The 13975-nt window shown below is 45.8% G+C and overlaps 1 protein-coding gene across 1 annotated transcript; it reads left to right on the top strand.

Moving 5' to 3' along the window:
• The first annotated feature begins 1131 nt into the window (after positions 1–1131).
• Positions 1132–11274, top strand: LOC107120865 (zinc finger protein RFP-like). The gene is made up of 7 exons (XM_015423632.1): positions 1132–1558; positions 2389–2479; positions 3719–3949; positions 5336–5358; positions 7203–7318; positions 8486–8512; positions 10149–11274. The coding sequence occupies exons 1-7, from the start codon at positions 1146–1148 to the stop codon at positions 10712–10714; spliced, it is 1467 nt and encodes a 488-aa protein (XP_015279118.1). The 5' UTR covers positions 1132–1145; the 3' UTR covers positions 10715–11274.
• Positions 11275–13975: the final 2701 nt, after the last annotated feature.

The following is a 13975-nucleotide window of genomic DNA, read 5'->3' as shown; positions in this document are numbered from 1 at the left end:
TGTCTGAAGACGTTTCCGTGGTCATGTGGCCGGCATGACTAAACACCAAGGTGCACGGAACGCTGTTACCTTCCCACCGAAGTGGTCCCTAAATCAATTGAAGGGTATAACTGTTTGGGATTACAGTGTAAAGAACCAAACACAGTTTGAGTCCAGGGGCACCTTTAAGATCAAGAAAGTTTTAATCACGGTATGAGCTTTTGTGTGCAAGTACACCTCCTCAGATACCGTGGAACAGTGGAAATAACGTGTATTATTATTATCACCATTATTATTATTGCTTTTTTAACAGAAAAAGAGGTTCCAGAACTCTCAAGCAGGAAATGAAGTTTTCAATCTGTATACTGAAATCCACGAACTTTTAAACATTTTAAAAATAAGTTTGTGGAAGAGGTTCCAGAACTCCATTCCGCGACGTTCCCCCAGAAAAAGCTGCTGCTGCTGCTACTACTAGTAAAAGTAAAGATTTCCCTTGCTCGAAAGGCAGTCGAATCCGACTCTAGGGATGCTCCACATGACCACCATAGCTGGTTCCAAGCCGAAGAGCCAGTGTTGTCCGAAGACATTTCCGTGGTCGTGTGGCTGGAATGACTAGACACCAAGGCGCACAGAACACTGTTACCTTCCCACCGAAGCAGTACCTATTTATTGACTTGCAATTTTTTGCTTTCAAACTTCTAGGTTCTACTACTGCTAGAAGGTTCCCTTGCTCGAAAGCCAGTCGAATCCGACTCTAGGGTTGCGGTGCTCATCTCCGTTTCAAAGCCGAAGAGCCAGCGCTGTCCGAAGACGTTTCCGTGGTCATAAACACCGAGGCGCATGGAACGCTGTTACGGAACTACTACTGCTACTACTATTATTATTCCTCTTAAACTTGACATCCAGCGCTGGATTTTACCAGGCTCTTGATTTCAGGACCGAGAATCTTTGCCGCTTCCTCCTCCTGGCTGAGGCAGATCCAGGAAAAGAAGAAAAGGCGTGTCAGTGTTCAGAGTTAAAAAACAAAAACCACAAAACCCCGAAGGCAACAGCAGCCTGTTAACTGCAGCTGTTAATCCTTTTAGCCCAATCCGTTTTAGCAGGGCATGCCTACTTCTCGTCTTTCTCTCGCTCCCTCTCCCCGCCCCCCGGCAGCAGCAGCCGCCATGGCAGCCGGGGATCTCGTCAAGGAGTTCTGCGAGGAGACGACTTGTTCCGTCTGCCTGGAATATTTCCGAGACCCGGTGATGGTCGTCGACTGCGGGCACAGTTTCTGCCGCGCCTGCATCACCCAGTACTGGGGGGACGCCGACCGAGCCCCCTCCTGCCCCCAGTGCCGAGAGACTTTCCCGCAAAGGCACCTCCGGCCGAACCGGCAGCTGGCCAATTTTGTCGAGCTGGTCAAGAAGCTGGAGGAGGGGAGGAGGGCCAAGCAGAAGCGGGGGGCGTGCGAGACGCACGAGGAGCCCCTGAAGCTCTTCTGCAAGAGCGACGGGGCCCTCATCTGCGTGGTGTGCGACAGAGCCAAGGAGCACCGCGAGCACGACGTCGTTCCCGTGGAAGAGGCTTTCCAGGAATTGTTGTTGTTGTTCAGTCGCAGTGACCCGCATAGGATTTGTTACACTGGGGGGTGATTTCACAAGAGTGCCTCACCTGTCCTGCAGAAGTTTCCTCACAGCACCCCAGAAGGATTTTTTCCCTTAAACTGTGGCGCACGTCTTACAGAACTGAGGCTGTTGCCTTTCTGGTTAGCCGCAGAGCAACAGGTGGCAAACTAGATGTAATCCAGCAGCGCTTTCTTATATCTTTTACATCAGTAGGGTTATCTACTGGAGATCATGGGAGGTGGTAGGCCCGCTCCAGTCCGTAGCCAGGATTTTTAAAGTCAGGGTGCATTTAAATTACTTAGGGGGCACTGGCTAATCGAAGGGGCTGAAGCACATTCTCTCCCCCTGCCATAATTGTGACCTGAAGTGGGACTTTGCATACTTTGGAATTCAGTTCCACCTGAACTCACAGCTGCTCTCTGGCTATAAGTCTGTCATGGTTGTTACATGTCAGATTTAACATCTAGTTCAGACCTTGGTATAAAACAGCATAATGTGGCCAATGCTCCCTCTAAGCTGTGGAGTCTTGTGAGCAAAAATTCTACTTTGTGAGCTACTGGCATTAAAGTTGTGAGCGAGCAATTTGGCTGCTGCATAAATTAGTTTGCTCTGAAGCCATCCTTCCTCAACTGAGACAAAAAAGTGTGAGCCGGAGGCTAAAAACATGTGAGCTAGCTCACACTAACTCATCTTAGAGGGAACACTGAATTATGTAACTAGTGTGGAAACAGCTTTTTTTATTTTTTTAAAGATGTGTTGACCTCCTTCCAAAGTGATAGCCTTTTCTGTTTGTTTAGGGAAGAATCAAGGCCCAGTGGAAATCTCTGGAGAAAGAGAGAGATCGCCTTGTGGAATGGAAACTTGTCAATGAGCAGCGAAGCCTTAATTGTCTGGTAGGTGTTTCTTGCTGCGACTCTCACGTTAGGGATGAGTATTGTGTCTGGTAGACTCTTCAACTGCTGAGGCAACAGATATCTCAGAGTCTGACAAGTTTGAGGTGTTCTGTGTTGTCTTAAGAACTGGTTCAGAGGTAGATTCAAACAACTTGCAACAATGTGTTTAAATTAAGGGCATGAAGGTACCGGCTGGATATTAGGAAAAACTTTTTGACAGTCAGAGTTGTGCAATAGTGGAATCAGCTGCGTAGTGGGGTGGTGAACTCCCCCTCATCGGCAGTCTTTAGCAGCGTCTGGACAAATACGTGTCAGGGATGCTCTAGGCTGATCCTGCACTGAGAAGAGGTTGAACTAGATGGCCTGTGTGGCCCCTTTCAGCTCTGTGATTCTGTGACTGGGTTACTGAAGCATCAAGGAATGATTTCTGTCATGAATGGAAATTAGGCAACACCTTACAGTCACCACCATGCAAAAATGTTCCACCCGTAATCATTCAGGACTTCGAAGGCTGTTTCTTAAAAAGAAAAAAAGAACAAGAAATAGAAGCCATTATAGATTTGGATCCACTTCATGCATCAAATACGACAAAGGCCATATCACGTGATATGAAAGCTCAACAAGTTGTCATGTGCTCAATAACTGGTGAAAAAGCAAGTGATAAGCTTGCATTGTGTGAACCAGTCTTAAGTATATACTTCAAATAAGGCTTCATGGAAATGCTAATCTAAGAGCTTTACATTCCATCAAAAGAGTCAATGGGCTAAATTCCAAAACAACAGCAGAAGGATCCAAGTATCAAATTCTTTCAAAAAAATATGCAGTGCCATGTGATACAGATTAAATTAGGTCAGAAATAAGTTGCCATTGTTCCTGCGCTAGGCCCTGCTTCAGACACTTATCCAGGCAGAGGTCCTCCTTTTGCTGTGGTATAATCATAATGACCGATTGCTTTTACTTCACAAATTAATACGCTAATGATCTTTCCCTCGTCTGTGGGGAAGAGTAGTATAAACTTCAGGCATATGAGCCTATGTATGAAGTGCTTGTGCTCTGTGTGATTTTCGCTGTTGTTTGCTTTCTCTTTTTGAACCTGGTTTCCCCCCCAAACTAGTAATTTTATTAAAATACAGTTCTCTGCCAAATAGAGTCACTGTTACAATCACAGGCAACTAAGTAATTTCCCTTGATCCTGTCCCGTCTTTGGCTTTTCCCAACCTCTTGCGTTTCCCCCCTCAGGCAAAATTAGGTGTGGAGAAGCAGAAGATCAAGTCGATCTTCCGCCAAATGCAAACCTTTCTTGAAGAAAAGGAACATGCCCGGCTGGCACAGCTTGAAGCTCTGGAAAACGAAACCAAGAAATGGCAGGAAGAAAATGTCCTCTGGCTCTCTGAGGACATTTCCAGTCTTAATCACCTGATCAGTGAAATGGAAGAGAAGTGCCAGCTCTCTGCAAATGAATTCCTTCAGGTAAGCAATTCATGTGTCCCATCTATTTATTCTGCCAAATTTACTCCCAAAGTTGTTTATATTCAAAACCCATCACATTTAAAAAAATTATTTAGATCTGTAGTTCTGCCATGATTTTTCTCTTCACAATAAATGAAGCTACGTATAATACTGCATACTCTGTTGGGACCTGGCAGAACAGTGTCATTTGGTAGAGATTATTGTGAGAAGTGGATTGTTCTAGAAGTTGTTAGTCTTTGCTCTCATTCCCCTCTTTTAGCTGCTGGATTATCCCAAGGATAATGAATTCCCACCTGGACTTGCAACCCCCACACTCTAATAAGCTGGACAGCACAGGGGTGGTTTTAGTGATTCTGGGGTCCAGGGCAAAAGTCTAAAATGGGCCCCCGGAATCACTGTCACCCCCAGAGGCTCTTCCTGTTGTGGCCATGTAAGAGGCATCACCAAAAGCTGGCTGCCCAAGCCCTGGATGGAGTGTGTACAAGTGGCTGTCTTTGTGAGCAGGCAACTTGAATCGTGCATGGGATGAGAGGCAGCAGTGCGAGCCTGTTTTTCTCCAGTCTTCTCTCCCTCCGTCAAGGGGGTAGGGCCAGACCCATAGCCAGGATTTTGTGGCTTGTGGGGCAATTTTTTTCCTGCTGGGGCTGAAGTTCTCAGGCACGAAACAAAGTCCATTTAGCCAATAGAAAGCTGTTACCAGGATTGATCTCTGCATTGCAAGCTGTCAGCCACTTTAGATGACAGTTCTCAGCTGCTGCAAGTTAATCGCTTCTGCCAGCCTAAGCAACAATTCTGATAACAAGCTGGCAGGTGGGGGTGATGACTTCTATAGTCAAGAAAGCAAACACTTAGGTAGAAAAACTATCTTAAAGGAGACCAGTTTCTTGACACAGAGTTAGAAGGGATCAGAGAGGTCACCTACTCCAACCCCCTTGCTCAGTGTGGGAATTAGTAAACTACAGCACCTCACTCTAGTTAAAGGAGCACATGCCTTTAAAAACATTTTTAAATGGTTGAAAAAAGCATTTGCAGGATAAATTCTTGTGGGGCTGTGCCTTTAAGAAAGGGGGTGGAGCCCCCAAAAGCCCCACTGTAGCTATTGGCCTGGGTAGAGCTGTGGACAATTGGGCCCCCCTCAGCACATGGCCCAGGGTAGTTGCTCCTGTTGCCCATTGGCTAGGACCAGCCCAGGACAGTATAGATGATCAACTTCAGAAGCAACCTGTTACCTGTTAAGGCCTGGCAGAACATCCTTTGAAGTTACTTGAGGTAAGAAGACTTGAGAATGGTACCTGATTTTTCCAGATGCTAAAGGGGCACAGGAATCCCAGCTAGCCCTGTGTTTTGTTCTCTGTGAGACCCACTTTTCCTCTTTCTCTTTTTCAGGACATCAGAAGTACCTTGAGCAGGTGTGTGGCTCTTTTTTAACACCCCCCCCCTTGGGTTTCAATCTTGATTTTAAATCAGATATATACACTCCTGAAAATTTGGATGTTTCTACTTAGTGCAGTCATATTTTGTGGGGAATGTATGAAGAATCCTCAAAGTTCACTTCCCAAGCAGTGTTGGAATGATATTTCTGATCCTAATGTTTGGTCTCACTTGTGTCTCTTCATCAGATATCAAGATTTTTTCTTTTGTGAAAATTAACATAGGAAACTGGTTTATACTGGGTCTGACCATCGGTCCATCTAGCCCAGAGCTGCCCGCTCCTACTGGAAACACTTCTCCAAGATCTCAGGCAAGGACCTTTTCCAGCACCTGAGATCCCGGAGATCCCACGGCCTCAGCTTGCTTGTTTTTCTGTGCAAAGCAATTATTCAGCAGCAGTGACAGGCAGTAGCTCAGGAGCCACCAGGGGCTTTTCTGAGCACCAATGTGGCCCCCTCCCCCATGTTCCAGGGAAGTCTATGACCCAGTAGTGGTTGTGGTTGAAAGCTGGTTCCCACTTTGCATAGCAAGAGGTTCTAACCACCCTGTCTCCTGCAACACTAGGGTTCCACTGGAAGGGCACTTTTTTAACACAACAGAGCATCTATCTTTTAACATCCAGCTCAAGAAAGATTTCTGGAGAACTTGTAAACTGGCATTCTGTTTTGTGTCATACGTCTGACTTGCAAGCCCTCCTCTGTACCCTTCCCCTTTATGTTAGATACACAAGGACTAGCTAAGGTCCAGCAGCAGAAGGGAGAGACCACCCTATGTTCTGGTAATTAAAAAGGTTATAGTTATACGTTTGAGTACTTGCATTTAATTGTATGTGTGTGTTTTTGGTGGGGTAGCACAGAGGGCATACAGTAGACATGTGGCCCTTTTTGTTGATGGTGATTTTGAATGTGGCTGTCTATGAACCATGGAGTGAGCACCATTGCTTGACAGCTAAGCAGGTGATGTCTCCTGTGTTCGTGCTCCTGGAGTAATTTCCATTTGCCTCACCTTATCTCTGGGGAATCCTACAGTTATAGTCCCTGGTGGACAGGGCAGCCTGGTAACTTTCTACTGCCGGCACAAGCTTTTCCTTCCATATACTGATCTTCTACGGTACTCAGTTTTATTCTGGAATCAGAAAAAATTAGTTTATGGAAGGTTTTATTATCTTTTTTTTCTCTAGGAGTGAAAGTACCTGGAACATGGGCTGTGGCTCCATGGTAGAGCAACTGTTTGGCATACAAAAGGACCCAAGTTCAATCCCTGGCATCTCCAGTTAAAAGGATCAGACAGTAGGTGCTGGGAAAGACCTCTGCCTGAGGCCCTGGAGAGCCGCTGCCAGTCTGAGTAGACAGTTCTGACTCTGGTGGACCAAGGGTCTGATTCAGTATAAGGCGGCTTCAAATGTTCATGTGTTCAACAGAAGGTCCATGTTCAGAGGCAGTAACCCTCTAAATACCAGAAGTGAGAAATGAAAAGTCGGGAGAGGCTGGGGCCTCTTTGCAGGGCCTTCCAGAGGGATCTGGTTGGCCACTGTGTGAAACAGGATGATGGGCTGGATGGACCTTCAATCTGATCTAGTATGGCTGCTCTTATGTTCTAACCTGTTTCGCAAAAGTGCTCCAAGACTTGTATGGTAGATGATAACACTGATCTTCAAGAGCTCCTACTTATTTACTTATAGGTTACAGTTCAACCAAAGAGAGGGCTCAATCTGTTCCTGAGTAACAGCTCAGCCATCCATTCCAATGCTGCAGCGTAGCTTCTAATTCACAGAGGCAACGTTCCATATCTTTTCCTTCAACTTGACCATCTTTCCTCACAGGTATGAGAAGAAACAAGAGAGGAATGCAGTGGAATTCTCTCCTGGGCTGGAAGAGAGACTCAGAATTTGCTGTCAGAAGAATTCTGCTCTAGAAGATGTTATCGAAGTCTATAAAGGTACTGGGAATAGCTCTAGGAGGGGACTGGATATAGATCTCTGGGGATGAACTTCTTCTGGGTTGGTTTCAGGGAAAGTCGGACCCTTGTTATAGAACTGACTTTCCTGATGAAGCTCTTTTGAGAGTCTGAAGAAATACCTCACAAAACATCCCTTCTTCCCTTTCTGGTTAGGAGACTTTCCAGTGAGGAAGAGACCACATCAAAAGGAATCTGTCCTTGTATCTCCTACGTGGATCAGTGGGGTGTGGAAGTGGGAGAGAATGAGATAATCCCTCTCTCCTCATCCCTTCCAATTTGATCGCTTGGGAGGGGAGAAACCCATTTGTCCTGAACTTCAGTTCCACTCCCTGTCCTGTCTCTGCTTCCCCGTGCCCCCCTTGGGTCCAGTCCCCACTTTCCTTTCTGTCATCTATCTCCCTACTCCCCTCCCTTTCCCCAACTTTGATGGTCCTGGTTTCTTTCTATTATATTTTTCTCACCCCCTCCACTCTATGGACTCTGTCTCTGCTTCCTGCCCAGCCCCATCTCCTGTCACTGTCTACCACTTTTTCTTCCCTATGCCTCAGCCTACTCCCCCCATCCAGAGCTCCCTGGTATCTCCTTCCCCCACACACTTTCACCTCCTGTGTCAGGTGTGGAGGTTAGGCACCATTTTGGTCTTCAGGAACCTGCTGTTTTGCACAATTTTGTGGAGGGGCCACATTTGGCTATTAGAAGGAAAATCTTGTGGTCATTTAATTCTGAGCCATCCCTCAGAATTAGTTAAGTGTAGTAGTTAAGTGTGCGGACTCTAATCTGGAAGAACCAGGTGTGATTCCCCACTCCCCCACTTGCAGCTGCTGGATGATGTTGGGCAAGCCATAGTTCTGTCAGAGATGTTCTCTCAAGGACAGTTCTGGAAAGAGCTCTCTTAGCCCCACCTACCTCATAGGGTGTCTGTTGTGGGGAGGGGAAGGGAAAGTAGTTTGTAAGCTGCTCTGAGACTCCAAGTGAAGGGTGGGGTATAAATCTAATCTCTTCCCTCTTAAAAAAAATTAATTCATACAAGATGATGTTAATTCAAATGGTGAACGCAATCATGACTGTTGTGCTTTCACATCAGACAACACACTGCTTGCGTGTATGTTGTGTGGCTAACCTTGCTACCTTTTCTTCCCATCACAGAGTTTCTGGAGGAAGCAATGGACAAAGGTAACTGTCTGCTATTTTTTAAATGTTTCTCCTGGGGGTACTGGCAACCCTTAACTGACTTACATGGAACAGTGGTAGAAACGTAGCTTCAATTGTTCTTATATATGTAATTGGAAAGCTCTTTCAAGAATCCAAAGTGGCACATACATTTTTGACATTAGGGTCCTGTCTTGTTGGAGGGATAGAATATATATGCAATGTGGCTGTGAAGAAAGCTAATGCAATCTTAGGATGCATTAACAGAAGCATTGTGTCCAGATCAAGGGAGGTGGTAGTTCCGCTCTATTCTGCTATGGTCAGGCCTCACCTGGAGTCCTGTGTCCAGTTTTGGGCACCACATTTTAGGAAGGATGTTGACAAGCTTGAGCGTGTCCAGAAGAGGGCAACCAGGATGGTGAGAGGGTTGGAATCCAAGTCTTATGAGGAAAGGCTGAAAGAGTTGGGGATGTTTAGCCTGGGAAAGAGAAGGCTTAGAGGGGACATGATTGCAGTCTTCAAGTATTTGAAGGGCTGTCATGTAGAAGATGGAGAAGATCTATTCTCTCTTGCTCCGGATTGCAAGACTAGATCGAATGGGTGGAAATTACAAGGGAGTCGTTACAGGCTAAATATCAGGAGAAACTTCCTAACTGTAAGAGTGGTTGAGCAGTGGAACAGTCTGCCTTGGGAGGTGGTGGATGCTCCTTCACTGGACATTTTCAAGCGGAGGCTGGACAATCATCTTTCAGGTATGTTTATGTAGGGCTATCTTTTGGCTGTGCTCCTGCAGATTGCAGGGGGTTGGACAAGATGACCTGCAAGGTCCCTTCCAACTCTAACGTTCTATGATATGGATTTTCCCTGATCTGATTTTATGATTAAAGTCAAAGTCTTCCTCAGCTAGGGATATTTACAAAATATCAAGGTCCCAAGTTCCTTCTTTTGTTAGCTGGTCCTTAACTTGCTTCTGCTTGAGAGCCAGTTTGGTGTTATGGATTTTTCCTGTTCTGATTTTATAATTAAAGTCAGTCTTCCTCAACTAGGGATATTTACAAAATATCCAGGTCCCAAGTTCCTTCTTTTGTTAGCTGGTCCTTAACTTGCTTCTGCTTGAGAGCCAGTTTGGTGTAGTGGTTAAAAGCGCAGACTCTAATCTGGGAGAACCAGGTTTGATTCCCCACTCCTTCACATACAGCTGCTGGCGTGACCTTGGGTCACTCACAAGTTCTCTCAGAGCTATTCTCTCGAGCAGTTCTCGACAGAGCTCTCTCAGCCCCACCTACCTCACAGGGTGTCTGGTGTGGGGAGAGGAAGGGGAAGGAGATTGTAAGCCCCTCTGAGACTCCTTCAGGTAGTGAAGGGTGGTGTATAAATCCAATCTCCTCTTCTTTCTTTCTTTCTTTCTTTCTTTCTTTCTTTCTTTCTTTCTTTCTTTCTTTCTTTCTTTCTTTCTTTCTTTCTTTCTTTCTTTCTTTCTTTCTTTCTTTCTTCTGATTTATATCCCGCCCTTCTTGAAGGAGGGTGCATTCCTTCTCTGACCTGAACCAGATCAAGGTGAAATCCGGAATTTAAACAATTTTCTGTGAATGTCTGTCCAGGTGCTGATGGTGATCCTTTTCCTGACGCCATCTTTCCTTTCTTTCTCTTTGTCCCACAGTGAATGTGACTCTGGATCCAGACACTGCCCATCCTGAACTCCTTCTGCCTGAGGAACTGAAGAGTGTGAGTTTGGGAGACAGAAAACAGGACCTTCCCGACAACCCTGAAAGATTTAACATTATTCCTTGTGTGTTGGGTTGTGAGAGGTTTACTTCAGGGAGACATTGGTGGGAGGTGGAAGTCAAGATGGAGGTGGAAGTGGCGGGGAAAACAGAGTGGACGTTGTGGGATGTGGGAGTTGCCAGAGAGTCAGTTAGGAGGAAGGGGATGTTCAGGTTCAGGCCCGATGAAGGGGTCTGGGCCGTGGGGAAGCCATTCAATAATCGATTCTCACCCTGTCAGCTCTTGGCTTTCACTTCCTCTTCAATTACCCCTTTGACACTGAAACGTGACCCCAGGAAGATCCGGGTGTCCCTGCACTATGAGGAAGGCCGGGTGGAATTTTTTGATGCTGACACAGAGGACGTCATCTTCTCCTTCCCTTCTGCCTCATTCTGTGGGGAGAAGATCCGTCCCTTCTTCTGGGTGGGGTGGTTTGGAGTCACTTTGAATTGCTCAGTCTAGAAGCCAGTCCCCCCTCCCCCACTTCAGCTACCTTGAAAGGGGGTGGTAGTATCTTACAGCTGTATGGAAACCAGGCAAGGGGCTACAGTCTTAGTGGCTTTCCTGCCGCACTTCTTTCTGATTGCAGGGTTCCCGTCCTATAGAGAAAGGGAGGCAGGACCCAAACAGCATCTCTCTGGGCCCTGTAGAAGCTTCTAAGATGAGCCCCCTCTGTGCTTATCCTATTTCATACGTACAATTCGATGAGAAGAAAAATGTCTATTATATTTTGATTTTTAAATGTCATGAATAGACCCCCTTGTAACAATGGACTGGCAACCCGGGTCATCCCCGTAAAACATAGCTTTCCCCTCTCCTTTGCTCCAGCAGTGGTCAGGGATGGAATAGAATAAATGCTCAGAAATATCAAGTGAAACTGGCAGGAGAAGACGCTCCCGTTCCTTGCAGAAGTAATAGGTCATTCTAACACACACACACCCAATTAACATAGAAGTAGGCTGTGCAAGGTCGGTAGTTCAGCAGTTCGAGACCCGAGTGTGCCGCATGACGGAGTGAGCTCCTGGCTCTAGTTCCAGCTCCTGCCAACCTAGCAGTTTGAAAGCAAGAAATTGCAAGTAGATAAATAGGTACCACTTCGGTGGGAAGGTAACAGCATTCCGTGCGCCTTGGTGTTTAGTCGTGCCGGCCACATGACCACGGAAACGTCTTCGGACAGCGCTGGCTCTTCGGCTTTGAAACGGAGATGAGCACCGCAACCCTAGAGTTGGATTCGACTGGCTTTCGAGCAAAGGAACCTTTACCTTTACCTTTAGGTTTGTGGTGCCTGGACCTGGATGACCTAGGCTAGTCCGTTTTTGTCAGATCTTGGAAGCTAGGCTGGGTTGGTCCTTGGATGTACTTAGTACTTGTCATCTTCTGGGCGTGTCACGGGGTGTGCATGGGGGAGGTATTTGTGAATTTGTGGTGCCTGGATGACCTAGGCTAGTCTGTTTTTGTCAGATTTTGGAAGCTAGGCTGGGTTGGTCCTTGGATGTTCTTAGTACTTGTCATCTTCTGGGCGTGTAACTGTGGTCACAGAGTGTGCATGGGGGAGGTATTTGTGAATTTCCTGCATCGTGCAGGGGGTTTGACTAGATAACCCTGGAGGTCCCTCCCAACTCTGTGCTTCTGTGATTCTGTGAAAGACCATCAAGGAAGTCCAGGGTCACAACTCAGAGGCAGGTAATGGCAAACCAGCTCTGAACATCTCTCGCCTTGAAAACCGCATGAAGGGTTGTCATATGTCATCTGCATCTTGACAGCATTTTCCACATCAAGTTAGTGGCAGGCACCTGCCCTCATCTCCATCTGCTGAAGGTTGCCGCTTAAGAGGCTTTCAAAGGAATGGGACCCTTGCTCCCCCCCCCAGCGTGGGACGTGGCAGAAAAAAGTAAACTCCTTGTTGACATAAGGCATCCTGTCAAGAACGGTTCATCAAGAGGAATCTTCTAGCCTGGCCTGCGTCTGCTGAAGGTTGCTGCTTAAGGCTTTTAAAGGCATGGGACCCTTGCTCCCCCTCCAGCATGGGACGTGGCAGGAAAAAGTAAACTCCTTCTTGACATAAGGCATCCTGTCAAAAACGGTACATCAAGAGGAATCTTCTAGCCTGGCCTGTGTAACTTTTCACACTGACTCCTGTCTTACCATTTCCTCACATGTAGAAATCTCTGACCGGGAACCAGAGATGTCAGTTGTGTAAACGGAGTTAGCACTGTCACTGTCGTGTCTTTTTGCATCCCGGTAACATTCTAGGCCAGACGTTCCTATATTTCTAGAAGCCACTGCATAGCTATAAAGGCAGGAGTTGCCTGTAGGAGTGGGAGATGTAGTTGGGGTGGGAAGGTGCCTGCTGGAACCCAGAAGGGGAATGAAACCCTTTCACAAGCAAGGAGATGAGGCTATCCAGAGGCAAGTCATTTCACAGCAGGAGAAACGGTTAAAGATTTCCTCTTCCTATGCTGCTCTTCTCCTCAATAAAGCAGCTCTGGCAGCAAGATTTGCAAAAGAAAAAAAGTTGTTTAAAATAAACACGGGGGAAGAAGTAGTGGTGTGTAATTGAATCCCTAGACTGCCAGCACTCGGGCTTAAATCCCTGCTGAGCCATGAAGTTCGCCTTGGGCTGGTCACTATTTCTTCGCTTAACCTATCTCACAAAATTGTTGTGAGGAAAAACTAGTGTTGAGGAAGAGCAGGATACATCTAGTATGGCATAGTAGTTAAGAACGTTGGCCCCAAAATGGGAAGACCAAGTATAAATCTTTGCTTGCTGTGAAACTTACCATATTTACTCGAAAGGAAGACAATTCTGAATGTAAGATGACCCCCCTAAAAAAAAAACCCCATTATACACCACAGTTATAACTTGTATGAAGATATAACCTGATACATCTCTCTTTTGTTATGGCACACATGACTTTTTTTAACTGATAGAGTCCTAATTGAGATTTTAAACTGTGGGTGTTGTTTTTTTTTAAAGTTGTTTTGTTGACATTTGTAAGCCGCCTTGAGTTCCAACAGGGTAGAAAGGCAGCCAAAAACTTTTAAAATAAATAAATAAAATAGGCTTCCTTTTGAGTAAATACAGCACTTAATTATCTTGGTCTAGTCACCCTCATGTTAAGCTACCTCACAGCATGGAGATAAAGTGGAGCAAGCGGGAACTGTGTATACTGCCCGGAGTTCCTTGGAGAAGGTGTGGGATGAAAATTTACTAAATAAAGAATCTGTAACAGTGCTATTTACTTGTTGTCTAGTTGTTTGTATGGTATAATGTTGACTGGCTGCTGGTTTTCTTATTCCCCCCAAAAAAGAAGAAAAACCCTTCAAACTGAAAAAGCAAACTAAAAGGTACAGACGGTTGTAAAATATAGGTGTGGAAAAACAACAAAAACTACCTAGAGCCCACAAATCACAAGCGACTATATGCCCACAATATTTAAAATTATGGTAACAATGCCATTAGTTGCCAATGATAGAGTTCTCCAATGTGGGCATATATTCGTCGTTTATTGTTTGTGGGCTCTAGGTGGTTTATGTGATATCTACACACCTATATTTTGCCCCCTTCTTTTATTACCATTCACTAAATTTTGAAATTCTGACAGTTGATGAATGAGGTGTGGCCTGGAACCCCAAATGGCCAAAGCTGCTGTTTCAAAAAGCATATTGTAGAGCTGGAAAAAGTACAGAAAATGATACTCCCAAACAAGTGGTTCAAGCAAC

Source organism: Gekko japonicus, unplaced genomic scaffold, assembly GCF_001447785.1.
Source record: "Gekko japonicus isolate JY-2015 unplaced genomic scaffold, Gekko_japonicus_V1.1 scaffold1996, whole genome shotgun sequence".
Taxonomy (NCBI): Eukaryota; Metazoa; Chordata; class Lepidosauria; order Squamata; family Gekkonidae; genus Gekko; species Gekko japonicus.
This window is presented reverse-complemented; position numbering and strand designations above follow the sequence as displayed.

Coding starts and splice junctions, on each gene's coding strand:
- LOC107120865 (XM_015423632.1), top strand. CDS start 1,146: ATGGCAGCCGGGGATCTCGTCAAGGAGTTCTGCGAGGAGACGACTTGT. Junction 3,950..5,335: donor CTGCAAATGAATTCCTTCAG/GTAAGCAATTCA, acceptor TCTCTTTTTCAG/GACATCAGAAGTACCTTGAG. Junction 8,513..10,148: donor GGAGGAAGCAATGGACAAAG/GTAACTGTCTGC, acceptor TTTGTCCCACAG/TGAATGTGACTCTGGATCCA.